At 40.7% G+C, this 20,463-nt stretch overlaps 1 protein-coding gene across 1 annotated transcript in view; it reads left to right on the top strand.

The window, feature by feature from the left end:
- The window catches only part of COBL (cordon-bleu WH2 repeat protein), a 952,910-nt gene extending 943,833 nt beyond the window's left edge, over positions 1–9,077 (top strand). Inside the window, exon 16 of the mRNA XM_063922613.1 lies at positions 2,442–9,077. Coding sequence (XP_063778683.1) covers positions 2,442–2,477 — 36 coding nt within the window. The 3' untranslated portion in view covers positions 2,478–9,077. The remainder of the gene's footprint in view (positions 1–2,441) is intronic.
- Positions 9,078–20,463: the final 11,386 nt, after the last annotated feature.

Here is a 20,463-nt window from a genome sequence, read left to right on the forward strand (position 1 = left end):
ACAGTATAAATATGCATGTTCTATCCTCGGCAGAGACATAATGTTTTGGTCTTGGTTTATGTTGCTCTTTAGTAATCATTGACTACAATTGTTATTATGTAGTGAGTCCAAAAGAGCAGTCTTCAACGCACGTCATCCTGTAGATAAGAGCGTCTTAACTATGAACCAGAAAAAATAAACATAAGAACATGTGCTATTATGCTTATATAAATATAAAAACGCATTTATACTAGATAAATAATGATAATGTTAGACTCAGAATGCATGTGAGAAAAAACACCCTGTAGCAGTTGATCATATTTTTATCCTTACTTTATCATGAACATAATCTGATAATGTGCATCTTCTGCTCACTAATCAGGTGGCTCATGATTGTACCAGGCAAAGGTATATTTGCTTAGACTGTGCAGACCTGTTCTCTTATTTCATATCTCTGAATTATATAGTGTGATTTATTTGTGTAAATGTACAGTTACACGGCAGAGATAAAAGGATGAGAATGTTTCTCTGTTGTACATTTATTTTTAATTTCACTTATTTAATGAAAGTCCTAGTTAACCTTCATACACTGCTGACCACATATGTCCAGTATGTAGTGCATGTAATCTAGTTGTGCCAGTACTACTGTATATGTGAACCCTAATTTAATTATTATACAGAGCCGACCCTGGGGCAGATGTATTAAGCCTGGAGAAGTGATAAACCAGTGATAAGCGCAAGGTGATAAAGCACTAGCCAATCATAACGGATTTGAAAAATGACAGTTAGGAGCTGATTGGCTGGTGCGTTATCACCTTGCATTTATCACTGCTTTATCACTTCTTTATCCCTTCTCCAGGCTTAATACATCTGCCCCCCTACTTGAGCGCTTGTCCTCGGCTTAATTTTTACCAGTGATGTCATTGATTGTGGCAGTTGCTTCTGCCCCCATTAGCTCTAGCAACCAGTTGGAGCTCTCTGAACATTCTGAGTGCCAATGGCAAAGAAATGTAATTCCTGGTGCCTGAAAAGATGTGTGACATAGGCAAGGTTCAGTAAGGGCATGTTCACACAAATACGGGCCATGCAGACCAGAATGCGAGAGTACATATGCCTGTCAGGAGGCGTGTCTTTTGACAGGATCAGTATGTAAAGCCAGCGTCCGGGATCCCAATCGTCAGTATACCGACATTGGGATCCCGGTTATGATGGTGGCTCGCTGTGCTCGCCATAGGATTTACTCTCCCTCTATGGGTGTCGTGGACACCCATAGAGGAAGGAAAGCCTGCGGTGCTGGGATCCGTCGGGATTCCGGCGTCGGCATTGTGATGCCGGGGATACCAACTAGCTGTATGTTGACCGCTTCCCCTTTTGACTATACTACAGGACAGGTACATGTACACTCAAAACTCTCTGATAATGACTTCTAGTAATGCAGATACTGTATGTATGTACAGAAATAAGCTACAGTATTCTTCCATGCACATTTCTTCTGAGTAATGCACACCCATTTTACTTCCAGCACTGACTCTATTTGTCTATCCGTTACTCACCCCACTTGGAATTTATACTCCTAGATGTAGAACACTGAAATTCACTATTTTTTCAAATCATTGATAATTGTCATGTGTGGTAAACACTAACCGGTCACTATGACAAGTCAGGAACAACAGGAGCCTCAGTCATTAGACACTGGATGAGTAGCTATATACTCAGTAGCAGTGGTCCCATACATTGGACCTGTAGGTACAGTACTTTAAGACATTACTGGGCTCAGAAAAAAAAGATTGCTGGCTCTTCATATCCTTCAGCAAGTTAAATTTGGTGTTGTGTAAAGCCTTTTGGCACTAGTTATCCCAGTCTGCATTTTTAATGTTTATGTGATAAATGATTTTCGCTTAAATCGGCAATGTGAAAATAAAAAATGGTCACACGCATTTAGCTAAAATCTCTTGCCATGACCCAGGCTAAGACAAGAGTCTTTCCCATTGAAGAGCCGGGGGCCTCGCTGCCGGGATTCCAGCAGATGGGTTGCCGCTGGTGGTATACTGACAGCCAGCATCCCGTCTTCCCATCCGGAGAGCATACCGCACATTCATGGCCACCAGGCTGTACATGTGTCAACTGGGGCCGATGTTGAGGAACCCTCTCAGATCTGTACTACAGTGGCCCATAGGCTACTATATGCTAGTGCCATCTTCAGACTGCAGTGGCTTTCCTGCAAATATTCCTTAATTAAACTGCTCCTTAATATAGTTTTTAATAGATGTATGATTGCATAATTGTAATGTAGGACTTGCATCTTCAACTACATTGAATTTTATTTTGGAATCATTGAAGTATTATGAAGTTAGTTAATCATTGCTAAGGTTAACCTGAATGATGAAACTAAGAGATTCAGCTCCTTGTTTATAACTTCAATTGGACACGCTTGGCTTGACTATAGATTTCCTTTGTTACAGGTCCCTGCTTCAGTGCAGCGTAAGAGAAAGTACTAAGGAAAGCAGCTCTACCTACATGTGATGCCCAGACAATGACACACTTGAGAAGTCCAGAACAGCCAGTCTGTCTTGATTGTTTTGTCAAGTGGCCAAATATTTTTCACCTAATTTTCTGTTTCAAAATAATGGCTCAAAAGGGAAAATAATGTATTGCTATGCTGTACTATGTATGTGCCAAGAAAAATGTGTTTTGCCTTGAAATGCATTCAGAGATTGCCAATAAAAGATTCCTTTTGGCAGGTGAAATAGGCAGAAAATCCCAGAATTGAAACAATGCAACCTTTGCCGAGAACAGCGCTGTTCATAAGATGTTTTTTTCTCTTTAACAAGACCTGTGACTGTCGCCATGCATGCCAGCAAACAATTGAACTACATGGGAAAACGTAATCACACCTAATCCATAAAGCAGTACACTTCATCTTCACATTTATTTCTTAACTAAATTATATCCATAAAAATTAGAAGTTGATCAACTGCCAAATTTGGAGCATGGGGAACATTATTTAAAGGAGCACTATACCTGAAATTAGCTTTATATGAAAAACTATCTACAGTGCTAGAAGCCGAACAAAACTATAGATACTGGATAAGGAGTTTTTCATTAGGCATGTTTTTTACACATCAGATTTTTTGCCTGATGGACACTACTGTGAGCTTGTATAGGGCAAAAAGCTCAAATGACAATGCAAAGCCTGTCATTTATGATTATTGTGACTTTATTGTTCATGACCATGTCTATAATTCTTCCCATCTGCAGTCTGTACAGAGCATCTGTGTTAACTAGAAAACTACAATCCAATCTCTATCTTTTGTAGTGTACATAGTATATCAAGTATTTTGCCAGAGATGTTATACTTAGAAAACCGGTATAGCAAGCCTATTTAATAATTAATTACCTATTTTATGGTCAATATTTACAAATAATTTACATTCATTTTTACACATTATATTTTGACAGTGAATGGGTTAATTAACACTTTCTCCCCAAAATACCAGAATGAATGTAAGAAAGATGGATGAGGGGGGAAGGGGGACACACGTTTAGGAGACAGATGGTCACATCCTCACCTCAGTAATATCAGTGGGAATTTCCCACTGTTATGTGGGCCACTGTCTGATCCTGTGGAACACTTCAAGTTCTGTGTGTGGGTTGGCGGGCCGCGGGTGGGAGGACAGGATGGGCAGGCGTGAGGGAGCGCGGTGTGACATCAGCATGTCACACCACGGCCAGGAACACAGCACAGGGTGGCCGGGAGCATAACGCAGGGCGGGCAGGAGGGAGCGCGGTGTGACGTCAGCACGTCACATCGCGAGCCGGCCGGTGCTGGACGGGGCTGTGTCTCGGCAGCGCGACCATCCATTACCCCCAGGAATTTCATTTTTACCCAATTTTGGGTAATTTACCCCTGTTCCCTTACCACTGCCTTAGTGAAATAAATCTGGGACGTAATGTCAGGAATATTAATAGTAATACAAATGCTTTCATTTATATTAATATGCAGTTCTACTTGGAAGCTAAAAAAATCTCATTGTACAGTACATTTAATGTTTGATGACACTTATTAAGTTGGAATCAATTAGTGTGTTAGGTTTAGTGGTCATTTAAGGTTCCCCTGCAGTGTCTTTCAAAAGAGTTACTGATGGAAAGTCTGATGTACATTGTCATGTAAACATAGAAAAAAGTCTCACTCTAATCTGTCACTGCCATTAGATGAACCAAGGTGGTGGCCTATAGAAGTGATTGCTAGGGGGCACCCAAAACTCTGAATCAGTGACATAATGTCATTCAGTGTTTCCAATACCTGTGCAGTACCAACCTATAGACTGAGGGAAAACATCTGCCAACTTATTACCTGCTCCTCCACAATATTATCAATACATTGAGCAACACTCAATGTCTGAAGAGCAGAAGATGCCGTACCAAGCTCCAGCTTACTAAGGCATGCTACCACCAAGGTGCACAGCCTAGAGCATAAAATGAGCTTCTGCTGCCCATGGTCTCAGTCCCATGATGAAAACTTTGTCTTACATTTTTAACATGCTCTTGAAACCATTATATGTTTGTGATTTTTCCTGAGATTTGCATTAAATCTTGTCATCTTAGCCCTGACGCTCGAGGTAAATTACCTGAATCAGGGAAGCACACAGTCCTCCAGAGGGGCTCCCAAAATGTTGGCAAGTATGACCTTAGATACCCCTCATAAACACAGCAAAACTGTTATATTAAATATACAATCAACGAAGATGACTTGGGGAGATACCGTATACAAAGTCTGTAGATAGAGGGAAAAAGTGATTTTTTTTTTAAATAATAGAAGATACACCATTAACTTTCTTCATTGCAAATAGTGCTTTCAAATTGTGTTGCTAAAAGGGCATTGTCTGGGTGAGACGTCTCAGTGCCTACAGTAACTTGCAATCTAATGTCACAGAAGTATGACATTTCTTCTGTTTCTGGTTTTACTAAATGTCCCCAAATAAATAGGTTTTGAATTTGGTAAAAGAGAAACAAAAAAGCAATATTGTAATACACCATAGTATATCATAGTAAACGTACCTTAATTGTATGTGTCTGGGTGTTAAAGGTGTTGAGGAAGGGTTAAAAAAAATAAAATAAAAAAGAGCTAGAGACCCCCAGATCCAATAAAATGTCATTGCTAATCAGTAGTGTGAGCCTAGTGTATGAACTGTACATATAGAATAAGAATATAAATTGGCAGTATCAGCATGACAAATGTCAAAAACCAGTTGTAAGAATTTCTGACATACTGTAGGCAACCTGTGACTCTTCCTGTGACTCTTGTGAAACTACAAGAGCCAGCAAATCATGGTGAGATTTCTCCATCAACTACAGTTAGAGAGTCACAGGTTCAATATACAGTATATTTAGCTCTGTATATATAGGTGTATCATGATAGTGAGAAGGTGTTTAGTACAGTAGAAATCATTTGCAATATACTGTACATACTTCTAGTACCTTAATCAGAGAATTAAATAATTTTTCTTATTATAAATAATTATTTACTGGAAATTGATACATATTTTTTTTTTAACAAAATACTGCATCCTTTGAACTTTTCTGAGTCTTTAGTGTTACAAAGTGTATTAGCCAAGGTATTTAGAAGTTCAACGATGTAATAAGAATGAATGCCCATTTAAGCACATCTGTTCATTCCATTTAAGCACAGTTTTTTAAATGTATCTTTATATACTCAGGTGTGAAACATTGTGTCACTGGAGAAATTATAAAACACATAGCTCACTAATATGACTTTTTACTTGAAGGTTAATTGTAGTCTTTTTTCTTGGGAATGTACAGAGTGTACTGTTTGATTATGCTAGCTTACTTGTAGAATTACATTTCAAGAGATAAATTTCTAAATGGTTATTTCAAGTGGTTTAAATTAACAAAAAATCTGAACATTCCCACATGTATTTTGTTATATGTAAAACATTGCATTCAAACAACATAAACAATGTATTTACACATGTATCACTTTGGACTACAGAAATTCACTTTCATAACATATGTTGTAAATACTATTTTGGGACCAATAAGATTGTTCTATGATATGTAAATAATACAATTCATTATAATGTGGATCTATATTCAACTTTTCTCATACACTATAAGAGGAAATTTCCATTGTATTTTAGTTACAAAATGATATGCTTAATATTTTGTATAGGAATGGTTTAAAACATAATAGTAGCCTGGACATCTAGGGAGAGATGTATAAAGCCTTAGAGTCATAAAGTGAAGAGAAATAAAGTACCAACCAATCAGCTCCTGTCATTTATAAAACACAGCCTGTAACATGGCAGTTAGAAGCTGATTGGATAATACTTTATCTCTCCCGACTTTTTCTCTCTCAAAGGCTTGATACATCTCAACCAAGCTACACTAAAGAGCACTACTACCTGAGTTATCAGCTGTAGTTAAATTACAGTTGGGGAACTGTACTGTAAAGGGGGGTACTCACGGAGAGATCCATGCTTAAAATCTAAGCAATCTGACTAGATTGCTTAGATTTTAAGCACAGATCACTCGTGTGTACCCCCCTCAGCGATAGCAATGCGCGGCCACGCACATCGCTATCGCCGGTGCTAGATTGGCATGCGTGCAGGCCAATCTAGCACGTCGCTCTTTTCACTCGCTGGGTGAAATGAGCGGCCCCCCGTCCTCCCCCGCGTTACTCAGCACACATCGCGCTGTGCTGAGCGGCGGGAGAGATGTGTGCTGAGCGGGCCTTAAGTTAGGTTCTTCAATCTAGAATTATTATACTCCTGACCTTAAACAGATTTGTGTGTTATCTGCAGACAGCTGAGGAGCAATTTGGTGGACTTAGATAATATTAATGTGAATGCAAACTATCATTGTACTAGGAACCAGTGCAATTTTTAAGCCATTTTTCCCTCAGTGATGTTACTGGTTTGTAGTGAATTAAACAGTTGCATTTACAAAATGGTTGCATCCTGTAGGTTTAGGTTATTAAAGAAAGGCCTGAAGGCCAACTTAAAAAATGCATGTGTACAACATAAAAACAAGTTTTTAGTTAATATCATAGTATTTAAGCAGATACATATACACTCTACATCTGTACACAGTGATACATTTTTTAGGAATATGAAGTATCTCATATCACAAGACAGGGTCGGACTGGCCCACAGGGGTACCAGTGAAACCACCGGTAGGCCCCACTGCCTGAGGGCCCACTCCTTCCTCTAGGGATCAGGTTCCAGACTGTGCACTTGTATTATACATGGTAGATATGTTGCATTACACTGCACTAGACTATTGTGTATTTCAAGCCTCTGTGGAGGCTGGTCACACCCCTAAGTATGGGCCCCTATAACGCCATCTCCCAGTGGGCCCTTCATGCCCCAGTCCGACACTGTCACAAGATGTGACTTGCTGAATCCTAGCATGTCCCTTATTCTGATGAGCTGCTCAATGAATGGTAAGGGAACAGACAACTTTTATTGTTAGCACTGTGAATGATTATTAGATAGTGATAACTGTTGTAGATGATGGTTATTAATAATTAAAAAACTCAAAAGTATTGATGTCTATTTTATGATTTTATGTTTCCAGACACCAAGCATAATAAAGCATTATTTCCATACTTTTGTCTGTAAATCACCTTACAACAAAATCATATTTTACATGTTTACGGCCGAGTTTTCCGATGTGCCATTTCCAGATGGATGTAAAACCGGCCACATAAGTAGTTTTACTTTTCAAAATGTATCTAAGTATTCAAATAGAATAATACCGCAATTAGTCAGTAGTCAGAGCTATATACGTAAGAGTCATCTCAATGAAGGAGCTTTGGTATTCTTTCTTTATATTAACCCAGTTCACTTATGGGGTATGTTGTGTTCTAATGGGCTTTTTCACAGTCTCTGTTATATATACAGCATGGCATATGTACTGAATGTATGTATGTATGTATGCTTGAGTAATCATGAATCTTCAACAAACAAGACTATTACAGAGAATAATGGATAATGGCCCCTGCAATAGCATGCTCAGGTTCAATACATTAGGTACTGTCTTCTAATTAAGTATATTCTGCCCATTTTTCATTGGGATCAGTGATCCCTATTGTGAGCCACAACGGCAGTTATTTAGAAGAGTAAATGTCCATGAGAGCAATATTTTTACAGTGAAACACGATGCCACATATAGCATATTGTAATGTGTATGCCACACAATTTTTTCTTATTTATGGAAAATATTAGGGGTAAGGACAGGAAGTAGCTTTCTTAGTAACGGATGACCCTGACACACACTGCAGTTATATACAGTATATATATATTTATTGTTTCCTAGTGCAATTGCAACTGAGCTTTGCTCCTTTTTGGGCTGCTGCATTAATGAGTGTGCGGCATACTCCCAAACGGTAATTGTAATATTTTGTTTAAATAAAAAAGTTGTGTGCTACATTATGTATAAAATGTAAATGTTACATATTGTCAAGAACCTCCATGTACAGCCATTGGACCTACTGTTCAGAATGCCTGGGACTTAAATATTACCCCTACAGTACATAGTAACGCACTGCCTGTGACACTGCCTGTGACATACTGTACCATTGCTCGTGATATTGCATAACAGAACTGGAACAATCATCTACCAAACTTTGCTTTCTCATTTTTGACCTTATTACATAACAGTTTTCTGAATAAGATAATCCCATACCTGTATATTTGGCAGCCAGTGTATTAAACTGTCTCATCCTTAATGTTTGTTCATTTATTCCTAACGTAGACTTTATCTTGTTGTACTAGTCAACATGTTAACAGTATTCTTTGCTGTTGTTAATTTTATTAATCAACTCACAGAGATGTACATATTTAAATGCATTAAATTAAAAGTATAACTTAAGATTTAATAAGAGTTATTTTTGTTAAACTAAAATAGTAAAAAATGAGGTCTGGAAATGTATCTATATATTATATATATTTGTCTGCAGTCATGTCTTACAGATTATTTTTAGATTTAATATCCAAACTGAAAGGTATAAAGTTGTGGAGCAAAGCAATATATTAGCCAAATATTGGAATTGAATGAAATAATTTCTTGTGTATTGTGCCACAAATAAAAAGAATCATGAAATAAACTGTGTATTAGAATTATTTAAAAAATAAAACATGGAGGTATTCCCATTTCTGTACAGTTCATTAGAAGTGCAGAATATGGTTAGGCTATTGGTAGTTACTATTGCTACAATACATGGCTTTAGATAAACTCTCCTGCAAAGAAATCAAGTAGAAACTGCACACTTGTTGAAAAGCAGCATATACTGTAGGCAGGGTCAGACTTGTCTACAGGGGTAGAGACCCCCTGGTGGGCCCCAGTGGTTGAAGGTCCACCCCCTTTTCTAGAAATCAGGTTCCAGACTGTGCACTTGAACTACAACATACTGTATCTTGCATTATTCTACACAGAAGTACATTATCATGCATGCACTAGCAGTATTTACTATATATTTGTCAAGGGCCCCAGACCATGCACTCTCTAATAATTAGCCAAGTCTCTGTGGTGGCTAACCAAACCTCCTCTGTCAGCTACCACTGCATTCCACCTGTGGGCCCTTCAAGCCCTAGTCCGACACTGACTAAAGGCCTAATCCTTCCCCAAGTAATGCAGTTGGATAATGCACACCTCAGTAGTCTAACAGAATTTAAAACTTCAATTTTCTGCCCAATAAAAAAGTGGATACATTTAAGCAGGGTCGGACTGGCCAACAGGTGTACAGTCGAAGACTGCCTGAGGACCCCACCCCTCCAGTCAGTATCATGAATGAACTTGGGTGTTTGGTTTGTTTATATGGAGAATACACCAAGATCAGCCCTCAGGCCAATCAAAGTGGATGGTCCTGACCTCCACTGTTCCCTCCTTTAATGATTGGCCAAGTCTCTCTTTAATGGCTGGCCACACCACCTTTTGGTGGCTGGCTACACCCCTTAAGCTTGGGCCCCAACCATCGCATTCCCTGGTGGGATATTCATGTCCCAGTCTGACACTGCATTTAAAAAAAAATCATGTGATGCTAAACTGCAAGTTACCCATCTAACAGCACAATAAGACTTGAGCACTGAAATATAAATTCGTATTCAAATGTACAGCACTTTATGGATAAACTACATAAATCTCTATATGATCAACCAGAAGATGGAAAGACTTTGTTTTTACTGAAATAACCAACTGCCATTCATTTAGACATGCAGAATCAGGACAAAATAAGCCCTGCCCTCATGCCACCCAAACTCCATCACGGGCTACCCTAACTCTGCGCTTATGTTTCCAGAAAAAGTAACTTTTGGGTAGAGCTCAGCCCCTTTGAAATTCCATGAATCTGAACTGTCTAGCCAGAATTAGAACAATTGGGAGTTATGTGACTGGCACTTAAAATGGGCAACAGAGTGATTTACAGTTAACGCAATCCTTGGTACTTGGTTTTCCTAGGATTTGTGTAGCATTGTACAAAGAGTTATGGAAAAGGAAATGGAATGGGTAAAAAGTACCCAAGTCCTTGGCTTCTCTGGTATCCTGGGCAGTCCCTTGGGCAGAGAACACTTCTCACTTCCATCTAGGAATGCCTGTCCAGCTGTTATTAGCAGGAAATACTTGCACAGAGAGGGGGGGGGGTACTAATTACCTGGGCCCAGGCTTGCTGGAGGGGCACAGGTACGCTGCCCTCCACTCCCTGCACGGAGTATGCTAACCGTAATCTGGGAAGCATGTCCCTCCACCATGGCCATTGCCATCTTCCCAGTGACATCTTCAGGAAGATGGTGCCACTCATTGAGAGCAAAGACTATTGAGAGTCAGTGCTCTCTAGTTGCACATGCGCCATCTTCCCAAATATCACAGGGAAGATGGTGCTTCCTGAGGAGGGGGGACCTGCTTCCCAGAGCAAGCAAGATAGGAAGTGGTTGCCCTCCCCCCCCAAAAAAAAATTGAATGGAGCCCCCTGTGGGGCCGCAAATCTTTTTAATGACATTCATTTTTGTAGAGCATGGATAAACCCCCTTTTATGCTACACTACCATGCCAGTACCAGGGCCTGGCATGGCTCTCTACGGCCCTGACAGGGAATGTTTACAATGTGTAGCCACTGCCAAGCAGTTTGTCACTAGAGTAAAATCTGTCATGAAATAAACTGTGTATTAGAATTATTTAAAAAATAAAACATGGAGGTATTCCCATTTCTGTACAGTTCATTAGAAGTGCAGAATATGGTTAGGCTATTGGTAGTTACTATTGCTACAATACATGGCTTTAGATAAACTCTCCTGCAAAGAAATCAAGTAGAAACTGCACACTTGTTGAAAAGCAGCATATACTGTAGGCAGGGTCAGACTTGTCTACAGGGGTAGAGACCCCCTGGTGGGCCCCAGTGGTTGAAGGTCCACCCCCTTTTCTAGAAATCAGGTTCCAGACTGTGCACTTGAACTACAACATACTGTATCTTGCATTATTCTACACAGAAGTACATTATCATGCATGCACTAGCAGTATTTACTATATATTTGTCAAGGGCCCCAGACCATGCACTCTCTAATAATTAGCCAAGTCTCTGTGGTGGCTAACCAAACCTCCTCTGTCAGCTACCACTGCATTCCACCTGTGGGCCCTTCAAGCCCTAGTCCGACACTGACTAAAGGCCTAATCCTTCCCCAAGTAATGCAGTTGGATAATGCACACCTCAGTAGTCTAACAGAATTTAAAACTTCAATTTTCTGCCCAATAAAAAAGTGGATACATTTAAGCAGGGTCGGACTGGCCAACAGGTGTACAGTCGAAGACTGCCTGAGGACCCCACCCCTCCAGTCAGTATCATGAATGAACTTGGGTGTTTGGTTTGTTTATATGGAGAATACACCAAGATCAGCCCTCAGGCCAATCAAAGTGGATGGTCCTGACCTCCACTGTTCCCTCCTTTAATGATTGGCCAAGTCTCTCTTTAATGGCTGGCCACACCACCTTTTGGTGGCTGGCTACACCCCTTAAGCTTGGGCCCCAACCATCGCATTCCCTGGTGGGATATTCATGTCCCAGTCTGACACTGCATTTAAAAAAAAATCATGTGATGCTAAACTGCAAGTTACCCATCTAACAGCACAATAAGACTTGAGCACTGAAATATAAATTCGTATTCAAATGTACAGCACTTTATGGATAAACTACATAAATCTCTATATGATCAACCAGAAGATGGAAAGACTTTGTTTTTACTGAAATAACCAACTGCCATTCATTTAGACATGCAGAATCAGGACAAAATAAGCCCTGCCCTCATGCCACCCAAACTCCATCACGGGCTACCCTAACTCTGCGCTTATGTTTCCAGAAAAAGTAACTTTTGGGTAGAGCTCAGCCCCTTTGAAATTCCATGAATCTGAACTGTCTAGCCAGAATTAGAACAATTGGGAGTTATGTGACTGGCACTTAAAATGGGCAACAGAGTGATTTACAGTTAACGCAATCCTTGGTACTTGGTTTTCCTAGGATTTGTGTAGCATTGTACAAAGAGTTATGGAAAAGGAAATGGAATGGGTAAAAAGTACCCAAGTCCTTGGCTTCTCTGGTATCCTGGGCAGTCCCTTGGGCAGAGAACACTTCTCACTTCCATCTAGGAATGCCTGTCCAGCTGTTATTAGCAGGAAATACTTGCACAGAGAGGGGGGGGGGGGTACTAATTACCTGGGCCCAGGCTTGCTGGAGGGGCACAGGTACGCTGCCCTCCACTCCCTGCACGGAGTATGCTAACCGTAATCTGGGAAGCATGTCCCTCCACCATGGCCATTGCCATCTTCCCAGTGACATCTTCAGGAAGATGGTGCCACTCATTGAGAGCAAAGACTATTGAGAGTCAGTGCTCTCTAGTTGCACATGCGCCATCTTCCCAAATATCACAGGGAAGATGGTGCTTCCTGAGGAGGGGGGACCTGCTTCCCAGAGCAAGCAAGATAGGAAGTGGTTGCCCCCCCCCCCAAAAAAAAATTTTGAATGGAGCCCCCTGTGGGGCCGCAAATCTTTTTAATGACATTCATTTTTGTAGAGCATGGATAAACCCCCTTTTATGCTACACTACCATGCCAGTACCAGGGCCTGGCATGGCTCTCTACGGCCCTGACAGGGAATGTTTACAATGTGTAGCCACTGCCAAGCAGTTTGTCACTAGAGTAAAATCTGTCACTGCTTACATTCCCTTTGGTGTGTGCCAATGCTTTATCGCAGTGTGCAGTTTCTGCAGAGGACTCCCAACAGAATGTTACCTTTCCCCCATATTTGGACACGTCCCTTAGTAGCAGGGCCTGATTGCTTGTTGGCCAGCTGTCTGTAAATGAGTTTGAAATTAATCTTTTCTACATTAACACCGGAAACTGCATTTTTCCTTAAAGGTGCCTAATGGTCATGTCAGTTTTGGTGTTAGTGGTCATCTAAATAAAGGATTGCATCTTTCATATTCATTTTGGAGGAACCCTCTTTGGTTTCAAAATATGAAAATAATTATTCATATATTGTAAAAGAAATCTAGAATGACTCTTTTAGATTGCTTCTTACACTTATGGTACGTGCCACATTAAATACCAGAAGATTTCCCATTCTGATATTTTCACCTGGATATGCCATAGATGAAATAATGAATTATATGAAATATTGTATTTCTTGGAATGGCTGGAAAAGGATACTACAGTACACTGCTATCCTAGACGGAGTGCCTTTTGTAGAAAGACAGGCTCTAAGCCTCACATTATAATTAAATACATGGTTTCTCTGATTAGTCAGAGCATGGGAAAAGTGGATAGAAGCAACTAAACCACACATGGGTTCTAACCAATGAAACTTGCTTTTTTCCACGCTCTGACCAATCACATCAATCCTCCGGTTAGCCTGTTTGTCCACCATCTTGGTCATAGAAGTAGAATTTATGAAGAACCTGTGTGGCATATGCACCTGATTTCCACCCATCTCAGCATGTGAAAAGATTTAATTCAATGTCACAATGTAATACTGCATTGTAAAAACTCTGCACAATGATGAAAATACATCATCATAATTCTTAACATTCACTATCTATGGCATATCCCATTACCCCCTATATGTATGTACTTGGGATTCAGAACACTATCAAGGAGTTTACTTGCTTCCTGACAGTGAGAAAAGCAAAAAGTTAGTTGGAAAGTCGGTTTCAAGTCAAGGAATACATACAATATACAAAGATAACTGTCCTGTTGTTACCCACTGCAAAGCAGCTAAATTATTAGAATGGAGGAAAACTCTTTCCCTTCGTCTGCCATGTCATGTGATGCAATTCCGGTCTAGGAACAATCTCCATGGTAGCCAGTCACTTGGCTCCAGCCCTAGACATGGGTGTGGCCAGAGCCGTCTTAACAGCAGTGTAGGCCCCTGGGCACAGCAATGCACTGGGGCCCCTACCCATCCTCCAGCAGTAGGGGTGGGGGGTGCTGTCAGTGGCAGCTTTGATGTTCTGCGGGGGGTAGAGGGGTTCTATCTTCCGCTCAGCGTGTAGGACCTGGAGAAATAATCTCTGCTAATTACTCCTTTACTGCACAGATGGTGGGAGATAGGGCTGGAGGGAAAGCACTAAACTGTAGAAGGGGACATTGGGCTGAATGAAAGGGCCCCGGTACATGACTTTCAGGGTGGTAGGGGATGTTTAATACGCAGGGGAGGGGTGGATAGTGGAATGGGCTTAATATTCATCATTTTCTGGTGGGAGGGCAGCTTGCTTTACTGCAGATATCTCCAGTTCCTGGAAATAGATTTCTTAGCTTTAATGGGATAAAACAAACTAGAGAATCCCACCTTTCAGGAGGTACTAGGGACTTGGGGATCAGAGTTCAGGAACCAGAGCAATCCACCAACAAAAATATAAAACTGCATACCAGGCTTTTGGAGCTGGAGCAGGGATCAGCTGCTGGAAGGCTGATATCTCTGGTTCTGGGCATAGTAGAGACAAGATGCCAGTGTCCACCAAAAGGGAAGTGTCCCAGCCTTTGGAGTATACCCTGACAAAAACTTAAAGTCAGACAGAACCCGAGATATCTGGCTTGGAAGAACAATTAACAGGTTCGGATGGGGGCCGCTGCTTTGAAGTCGGATATCTCCGGTTCCCCAGGGCCGATTTTCAAAAATCTGGTACCCCTGGAAAGAGGGGACCCTCAGCTATCAGCCTAGGGCCCTTCTACTCCTGGGGCCCTTGGGCAAGAGCCCACTGAGTCCATACGAAAAGACGGCCCTGGGTGTGGCAAAGTAATACATTATGGGTCTAAGGGGGAAATTCAATTCCAAGTGAAGTGTATGATGTGCTTTTGCCGCGGTGTTTAAATGACAGCAGTGGCACCTTTTCTCGCACCCTTTACCTGACCGGATAAATTCCCAATTCGCACAAAGGTGTTCGCTACCCTTTGGGGTAGTAAACAAATTGGTGCAAGTTCCCATGCTGTAAAGTGCAGCAGGTGAATTTGCTGGCAATTGACTTCCCCCATAGGTGTTTTTTACCTCATAGACATACAACATCTTCTCCAACATTTGTAATCAATACAAGTCCACAGTACTCTTCTGATAATTGCAACCAATTATTGCTATACACTATATCTCTGTCTGATGGTGAGTATCCACTATCAGATCTGCGGTCCAGCTATCAAGTTGGACATTCTTAAAGAATTCTCATGGTTGACAGCAATAATTGGAGCTCATTCACAGTCATGCACTGTGCAATTATAGGCCTGATTAGCCGATTATTCACTGATTGGGCCAATAACTGCACAGCATACAGTATGACTGCCTTAGGCAGTGAATTTAGACCTTGATACCTAGAAGCTTAATAATGTCTACCAGCCATGCACTAATGCGTTATCATTTTATTTGTTAAACAGTGAGTACTGTATAAGGTACTATATTGTACATAAAAGCAGCTATTTCTCCATAATAACCATTTAATATAAAATCTTTCAAAGTAATACCATTGTGATATATTAAAATTGTTGCCTCATTTACTGCCACTTCCACAGTTATTGTAGATTGTGCATTAGTATGTAAGGATTCATTGTAAAAAAAATTACAGCTATAGGAGTACATATATTATGTTTATATATCATTCAGAAAAAATTATGTGTAAGAGTCTAAAAAATGGTTTTAAAATAAGTGTATAAAGAATCCAGCACTAAATATTGAATACTGACCGATATTTATCATTACAGGATAATTAATTATTATTATTATTATTATTATTATTATTATTATTATAAAATCTAAAATACTACCAAATACAGGTTAATGTGTATTGTAAGCATATGGAGATATTGAGGAGAAATTGTCATAAGTTTGAATCCAACATTTGCTATAGTAAAACGCAAACTTGTACAGAGTTAGATGATCAAAACCAATTGAATGAATCAGGTGTTGACAAGTCTCTAAAACCATCCACTCTCTTTTTTTAGTTGATAGCAACTATGATATGAGTAGGACATACATTTTACACAGTGACATGCGGTGAGGTCAGTGGCTGAGGATGCAATGGCTAGTATCAGAGCCAGATTTACACACACATATGATTTGGTGGTGAGTTTTAACTATAAAAATAAATAGAATAATACAAATATGATCTGAATAATACAAAGATGATATTTATAAGATATAAATATCTTTTTGTATAATTCTAATCATAACAGGCTGTGCCTCCCCTGCCCACTGATCACTGATATTATAACACAAGGTGTACTTTATTCACGTAAATGGGAATAATTGTTGTTGAGTATTTTGCCGTACGTAGGGTGTATGCATTATCCTTTGACATCTCCACCATCATTATGGACGATTTCAATATCGCTTTTGACAGCCCACATTTTTCTTATGCGTCCAAACCTGTATCTAACCTCCTCTCGGCCGCCCCCAATGGACTGACTCCCCTACTCATCAGGAGGGCCACCGCCTTGATCTTGTATTCACCAGACTATGCTCAGTTTTTGAATTCACTAACACTCCTTTCCCCTCTCTCAGATCACAACCTTATCACCTGCATTCTCTCCTCCATTACTTCAAACTCAATGTCCCTGAAGCCTACCAAACCTCCTCAAACTCGCAGAAATATTAACGCTATCAATTTTCGACAACTATTCACCTCTCTGCAACAACTATTCTCACCATTGTCTACATTCAACTCTCCTGAGACTGCTGTATCATACATGAACCAGACTCTAGAAACAGCACTCAATGAAGTTGCTCCAGCTACCCATCACACTCCACGTAGACTTAAGGCTCCATCCACTAGTGAGACTTATCTGACCTAAAAGTCAGCTTCCCAGGTGTCTTGCGATTACGATTTACAAATGAGTGGTTTTTTTTACACCTGATGTATCGCATCTGATTGTGTACGAATGCATTCCGATGTGCACCTTTTCCTCCAAATGCGATAAATAATCATGGCAGCCACGGCGATCTACGACTCTTATCTGAGGAGCTTGGGAACGCGCCTCGGATCGGAGTCTGAGGAAAATGACATGCGTTGTGATACTTTTCATCCAATCCATCAAACAGAAAGCTCAGAATCGGATGAAAATTGATCATATCGCACTAGTGGATGGGGGCCTTTAGATGTCAACCGTGGCACTCTAAATTCACAAGACACCTACAAAAACTTTCACGGAAAGTAAAACGTCAGTGGCGTAAATCTTGTGGTTCAAGTGACTTCCTCACATAAAAGACCATTTAACACTCTTATAGTAATGCTCTGGACACTGCCAAACAAACAAATTTCCAATCTCCCATCTCTGCTCAAGCCTCTAACCACAAGTGACTTTTAAATACATTTAAATCACTTCTTAGCCCTGCCTCACCAATCCCACCAGCTACTATCAGTGCACAAGATCTTGCTTCCTATTTCAAGGACAAGATTGATAAGATCCTATATAAAATGGTATGCTCTTCCACAGCCAGTGACCTGCTCAATTTCCTTCCTGAACCCTCTAACACCTTCTCTTCATTTGATCCCACAAATGAAGATGAAATATCTGCACACTTCTCATCTGCCTACTCTTCTACCTCTCCCCTTGATCCTATACCCTCACAAACCCCGAAAACGTATAACTTATTTGGGACATAAAAGGGAATATAGTTCAATATTATGCTCTGAGCCATTTTAAGGTAAATATTTTAGAGATGAGCGGGTTCGGTTTCTTTGAATCCGAACCCGCACGAACTTCACTTTTTTTTTCACGGGTCCGAGCGACTCGGATCTTCCCGCCTTGCTCGGTTAACCCGAGCGCGCCCGAACGTCATCATGACGCTGTCGGATTCTCGCGAGACTCGGATTCTATATAAGGAGCCGCGCGTCGCCGCCATTTTCACACGTGCATTGAGATTGATAGGGAGAGGACGTGGCTGGCGTCCTCTCCATTTAGATTAGATTTAGAAGAGAGAGAGAGAGAGAGATTGCTGTGATACTGTAGATTAGAAGAGAGTGCAGAGTGCAGACAGAGTTTAGTGACTGACGACCACAGTGACCAGTGACCACCAGAGACAGTGCAGTTGTTTGTTTTATTTAATATATCCGTTCTCTGCCTGAAAAAAACGATACACAGTCACACAGTGTGCTGCACATCAATGTATTGTATATAAAGCTTATAATTGTGGGGGAGACTGGGGAGCACTGCAGGTTGTTATAGCAGGAGCCAGGAGTACATGATAAATAATATTATATTAAAATTAAACAGTGCACACTTTTGCTGCAGGAGTGCCACTGCCAGTGTGACTAGTGGTGACCAGTGCCTGACCACCAGTATATTAGTAGTATTGTATACTATCTCTTTATCAACCAGTCTATATTAGCAGCAGACACAGTACAGTGCGGTAGTTCACGGCTGTGGCTACCTCTGTGTCGGCACTCGGCAGGCAGTCCGTCCATCCATAATTGTATTATATACCACCTAACCGTGGTTTTTTTTTTCTTTCTTTATACCGTCGTCATAGTCATACTAGTTGTTACGAGTATACTACTATATCTTTATCAACCAGTGTACAGTGCGGTAGTTCACGGCTGTGGCTACCTCTGTGTCGGAACTCGGCAGGCAGTCCGTCCATCCATAATTGTATTATAATATATACCACCTAACCGTGGTTTTTTTTTCGTTCTTTATACCGTCGTCATACTAGTTGTTACGAGTATACTACTATCTCTTTATCAACCAGTGTACAGTGCGGTAGTTCACGGCTGTGGCTACCTCTGTGTCGGAACTCGGCAGGCAGTCCGTCCATCCATAATTGTATTATAATATATACCACCTAACCGTGGTTTTTTTTTCGTTCTTTATACCGTCGTCATACTAGTTGTTACGAGTATACTACTATCTCTTTATCAACCAGTGTACAGTGCGGTAGTTCACGGCTGTGGCTACCTCTGTGTCGGCACTCGGCAGGCAGTCCGTCCAACCATAATTGTATTATATACCACCTAACCGTGGTTTTTTTTTCATTCTTTATACCGTCGTCATACTAGTTGTTACGAGTATACTACTATCTCTTTATCAACCAGTGTACAGTGCGGTAGTTCACGGCTGTGGCTACCTCTGTGTCGGCACTCCGCAGCCCGTCCATAATTGTATATACCAGTGACCTAACCGTGGTTTTTTTTTCTTTCTTTATACATACATACTAGTTACGAGTATACTATCTCTTTATCAACCAGTCTATATATTAGCAGCAGACACAGTACAGTGCGGTAGTTCACGGCTGTGGCTACCTCTGTGTCGGCACTCGGCAGCCCGTCCATAATTGTATATACCACCTAACCGTGGTTTTTTTTTCTTTCTTTATACATACATACTAGTTACGAGTATACTATCTCTTTATCAACCAGTCTATATATTAGCAGCAGACACAGTACAGTGCGGTAGTTCACGGCTGTGGCTACCTCTGTGTCGGCACTCCGCAGCCCGTCCATAATTGTATATACCAGTGACCTAACCGTGGTTTTTTTTTCTTTCTTTATACATACATACTAGTTACGAGTATACTATCTCTTTATCAACCAGTCTATATATTAGCAGCAGACACAGTACAGTGCGGTAGTTCACGGCTGTGGCTACCTCTGTGTCGGCACTCGGCAGCCCGTCCATAATTGTATATACCACCTAACCGTGGTTTTTTTTTCTTTCTTTATACATACATACTAGTTACGAGTATACTATCTCTTTATCAACCAGTCTATATATTAGCAGCAGACACAGTACAGTGCGGTAGTTCACGGCTGTGGCTACCTCTGTGTCGGCACTCCGCAGCCCGTCCATAATTGTATATACCAGTGACCTAACCGTGGTTTTTTTTTCTTTCTTTATACATACATACTAGTTACGAGTATACGATCTCTTTATCAACCAGTCTATATATTAGCAGCAGACACAGTACAGTGCGGTAGTTCACGGCTGTGGCTACCTCTGTGTCGGCA

The sequence above is a fragment of the Pseudophryne corroboree genome, chromosome 5, assembly GCF_028390025.1.
Source record: "Pseudophryne corroboree isolate aPseCor3 chromosome 5, aPseCor3.hap2, whole genome shotgun sequence".
Taxonomy (NCBI): domain Eukaryota; kingdom Metazoa; phylum Chordata; class Amphibia; order Anura; family Myobatrachidae; genus Pseudophryne; species Pseudophryne corroboree.